At 29.0% G+C, this 5,279-nt stretch overlaps 1 protein-coding gene across 1 annotated transcript; it reads left to right on the forward strand.

Moving 5' to 3' along the window:
* Positions 1 to 4,518: 4,518 nt before the first annotated feature.
* On the forward strand, positions 4,519 to 4,884 carry LOC140920648 (uncharacterized). The gene has a single exon (XM_073369449.1). The coding sequence runs from the start codon at positions 4,519 to 4,521 to the stop codon at positions 4,882 to 4,884; it is 366 nt and encodes a 121-aa protein (XP_073225550.1).
* Positions 4,885 to 5,279: the final 395 nt, after the last annotated feature.

Consider the following 5,279-nt stretch of genomic DNA (forward strand, 5'->3'; position numbering starts at 1 on the left):
CAAGGTCGCCTTTGTGAATGGCGACTTGCTTCAGAGTGTGTCACGAAGTCGCCTTTGGGAAAGGCGATTTGTAGGTGTGCATGCATGCACGTCTGGGAAATCAGAATGGCAATGGAAAAGCTTTCAATTATCACAAGAGGATTCAATGGGATTGGACAAGTGTTGGAAGTATTTTACAGCATTGCATGTATTACAATTGGTTGTCTATAAATATGATATATTATTTCCATTGCATTTCATCTCAATCCCAATATCTGATTTTCATATCAATGGCACCAAAAAATATAGTTTTTCTTATTTATTACAATGGTGAAATATGTGAAAGACAAGATATTGGTAAATATTTCAAAAGTGACAAAAAAAAAGCTATTCGAGTTAATTTTGGATGCAACCTTACCTACTTGAAGAAAAAAATTGAAGCAAAGTTGAGGTTAGAAAATCAAAAGGTGTCTAATATAATTTTTGACACCCTATCTCATTTGGACAAGGCCTAGTTCATTATGAGTTGTTAAATGTTGAAGACGACGAAGATGTTGAACTCATGTTTGATGTTCATAAACAGTGGCCGCAACTCGGATCTATCAAGTTATATGTCACATTTGAGGATGGTAATCCATTATACGATATTGGTCAACCATCATCATCAACCACACCTCACCCTGAATATCATTTGAAACACAAAACACTTATTCTTTTCAAAATAATGAATCTTACCAGCCCGACCCATACCAACTCGAACCATACTTTGACCAAGCCGAAACATCTGAACCTGAACTGTAACGCCCCAAATTTTTTGATCCAAAAATTACTTAAAATTATTAGTTTCCTTTTAGAAATAACTATAATTTTTTTTTTAGAAGTAGTTCGTCATGTAATAATTTGAAGATGCGTCATAAAATGACTTGATATTTTTTTTTTGTAAAAAAATATAATGCAACTTACTAAAATATTATTTATTCATTTGTTTGCAAAATTAATATTCCAGTTATTAGATCAATATTCATTTATGCTCCAAAATAAAATAAAGTCTCTTTAAGTGAAATTCAAAATAAGCAAGGTTGACTAAAATTAATTACATTCAATTATTTACCAGCAAATGAAATCTCACTTCCGCATTTCTATTAAAAGTTAATGATGAAAAGTAAATAACTTTACAATGTATGACAAAAATTTTAGTAATACAAAATATTATTTTTAAAGTAAATGTCTCATTTTCCCACGCGCATGCACCAATCAAACATCATTCATACAACTTTTGAGATCATTAGTACCTAAATATTGGTGTAAGGGGTCAGTTCATCCCACAACAAAAATTAAACCAAATAATAAATTAACAACCATCAAATATAAATATAAAATCCTTTCGTCATAAAAGATTTAAAGAAATTGGTTCTTTAATAGTTTTCAAAGATGTATTAAAAGTCATAAAATGTATCTAAATAAATCAAGTAACAACCGTAGATCAAATAATTAGATCAAAATAAAAATAACAATAGAATATATGCAAGTTATGCATGCTCTAAAAATATTTGATCCGGATATAACCAGCCACACAGGCGTCCACACAGAAGTCACTCATACCAATGGGAAAAATTAAACCAGCCACACAGGCGTCCACAAAGATGCATATGATATGTTATGAAATGATAATGATGCTCAAAGGTACATGTCACTACTCAGATAATCACACAAATCACCAGCCACTTAGGCAACCACAAAGATAATATTATTTAAAACTCAAATCACCAGCCACTTGGGCAACCACAAAGATAACATTATTTAAAACTCAAATCACCAGCCACTTATGCAACCACAAAGATAACAACATTTAAACTCAAATCACCAGCCACTTAGGCAACCACACAGATAACAAATATTTAAACACAAATCACCAACCACTTAAGCAACCACAAAGATAACAATATTTAAAACACAAACCACCAACCATACCACTTAGACAACCACACATATAAAATATTAAAAAGACAAATCACTAGCCACTTAGGCAACCACAAAGATATCACTATTTAAAACACAATTAGGCAACCACAAATATAAAATATTCAAGATAAAATTTTAATCACATATGACATCAAAGTTTTATTCTCATGGACGCTTCCAATCAAGAGTCAATAAATTTGTTATCCCAGATATATAACACACAAACACGTGAATAAATGTCTTACAGTCATAACTTTCATTTTATAACATATAAAATTGGATTAACAACGTGTTATTGATAGAACTCAAAACTCAAATAACGAATAACACATACAAATATAAATTTTATTTCTTCTATGATAAATTTTCTCCGATTAATTGTTATTTAGTCATACAAATCAAGGTTTTCTCTTAAACACGTCACGAAAATCAACTTAATCATCTTATCATAATTAAAATTAAAAATTTTCACCAATTCCCCCAAGACTCATATAGATTTCTTAAAAATCAAAACTTTGAAACGAAATAGCATAAAAATTGAAACTTTAAAAAAAAAATATTACTCATAAGATATTAATAAAAATCATAACTTTATAATTAAGTACACATAAACAACACAAAAATAATAACTTTACATCAAATATATGACATCAAACATATTACTCATGTTATAATAATAAAAATCGAAATTTATAATTAAGTTTATCAAAGCAAACATATTACTCATAAAAATAAAATATTATAGTTAAATTCTTTAAGGCAATTAAAAATCAATATTTTTCTAAGCAAACCTATTACTCATAAAAACATAATATTATAGTTAAATTCTTTAAGGCAAATAGAAATCAATATTTTTCTTTTAAGACATCAAGACATATATCAATATCTTACAAACTATTAATTTAATATCTTAGGCGCTTTCTTTCTTAACACCTCTAAATTTGCACGAGAAATAGCTCATGAAGCAGTAATGAATTCAACACCGATAGATATTGGAATTTACGACTCGGGAAATTATTTTAGCTATTTACGTTGCACTATTACCATTGATTTCTTGTCTAAAATTGAAGTGCACTTAATTCCAAGATTATACCACCAATAATTACTATTTCTTTATTTTTATTAGGTTGTTACAAAGCCAATTAAAATCATGTGTATTTATATGTTTTGAATTAACTAATAGAATTCACCATATATTGAAGGGTGTCACACACTAATTTTAATTAAATAAATAAATTAGAGATTGTCACATCACCCTTTTAATTTTTTTATCTAATAGTTACGAAACCAAAAATTTCATAGAATTATTTTTGTAGACAATTATAATAAAATTATAATTTTAGTTTAAAAGAGATGAATGCATGAGATACAAAAAGGACAATAGTCTTTTTGTGTCCTCTCTTAATTGCACAAAAAAACTTATAATTAAATTTAGGCTAAATTACATTTGTGGTCCTTTAACTTAATCTCAGGTAACGTTTTAGTCCTTTATCTTTTTTTTTCCCGACTTGGTCCTTTATTTTAATTTTAAGTGACAATTTGATATTTTATGTTTTAAAATTTCAACAATGTTATCCTCTTTTATACAAAAATTCAAAAAAAAAATTCAATCAAAAATCATAAAATTTATTATACTCTTCAATATAATACAAATTTCATCAAATTCGTTTCATACTTTATTTGATATTGTTAGGAATAAAGGACCAAATCGGGAAAAAAAAAAAGATAAAGGACTAAAACATTACCTGAGATTAAGTTAAAGGACCATAAATGTAATTTAGCCTAATCTTAGACTCTCTACTTCTTGTTTATGTTAAATATTTTGTGATCTAGTTATTACTTAGCTTAATTAGTTTTGTTAATAATAATCATTAATATTACAAAAACTATTCAAATAAAAAAAATGCACAATACTCCATTTAGGAAATAATGACATCATAAATCGTCCTCATGTACTTGTCATGCCAAAACAATCAAATAAAAATAAAGATTATAATTATTCACGTAGAATAGAGTGTGATAAAACTTAATTTAATTTATTTACAGATAAAATAATTATTAAATTAATAATAGCAATTACTAAAAAACACATATATAATATACATAAAAATTTTGGGGTGTTACATTCACCTGTGGTGAAGATGTCTTCTATCTGAGTTGTGCTTGGGTTAACAGCTAGTTTGAACCTAGAAGTTGAACAACTTGATGTGAAAACTGCATTCCTTCACGGTGATTTGGAGGAAGAGATCTATATGGAGCAACCAGAGGGTTTCGAAGTCAAAGGTAAAAAGCATCATGTGTGCAAATTAAAGAAAAGTTTGTATGGGCTCAAGCAAGCACCTCGACAATGGTACAAGAAATTTGATTCTTTCATGGAGAAACATGGGTATGGTAAAACTACATTATCACATAAAACACTCCCTCAATTACCGTGTTGTGAAATCTGATCAATACAGGTATGTAATTAAATATGTCAATCCACAATGCTTGTTCAAATGCAGGGCTTCGTTAAGTCAAAAAAGTAACCAATGGGTGATTGCTCGTTTGAAAGGGCCCCACAATTGCGCAAATTCTTCTATGTCACAGGATCATACTAATCTCGACTCTAACATCATATGCGAAAGCATAAAGTCGCTTTTGAAAGCTGACCCATCAATTAAAGTGAAGGTGATCATTGCACATATTCGGGAACGATACAACTATACAATCACCTATAGAAAGGCATGGATGGCAAAGAACAAAGCTATCGAAACGATTTATGGGAACTGGGAAAAGTCTTACAATGACCTTCCAAGGTGGTTGTTGACTATGCAAAAATTTCTTCCAGGAACTATTGTGGAAATGGAAGTATCAGTTGCATATCCTGATAATACTCTAATGCAGGGGTCAAAAATTTTCAAACGATTATTCTGGGCTTTCCCTCCGTGCATATCTGGGTTTTAATTTTGTAAACCATTTGTCTCAGTGGATGAAACTTGGTTGTACGGAAAGTACAAGGGGGCTCTTTTGCTTGCTGTTGCACAAGATGAAAACAAAAATACAATTCCCATTGCTTATGCACTTGTGGAAGGTGAGACAGGGGGTGCTTGGAGCTTTCTTTTGAAAAATCTAAGAAGGTATGTAACACCTCAAGTCAACATTTGTTTGATTTCTGATAGACACGAATCCATTAAGAGTGCCTATAATAATCCAAATAATGGTTGTCCATTTGGATTTATTAAATTTTTTCATAATTTAAATTTCTATTTATTTATTTGTTATGTATTTTTATGAATTATAATAATTAATTTATATATATAATTTAACAAAAAAAAAATTGAATTTTTTTTAAAAAAAAA

The sequence above is a fragment of the Cicer arietinum genome, chromosome 6 (assembly GCF_000331145.2).
Source record: "Cicer arietinum cultivar CDC Frontier isolate Library 1 chromosome 6, Cicar.CDCFrontier_v2.0, whole genome shotgun sequence".
Taxonomy (NCBI): Eukaryota; Viridiplantae; Streptophyta; class Magnoliopsida; order Fabales; family Fabaceae; genus Cicer; species Cicer arietinum.

Excerpts from the sequence above, each read along its gene's own strand:
- LOC140920648 (XM_073369449.1), top strand. The coding sequence starts at position 4,519 with ATGTCACAGGATCATACTAATCTCGACTCTAACATCATATGCGAAAGC.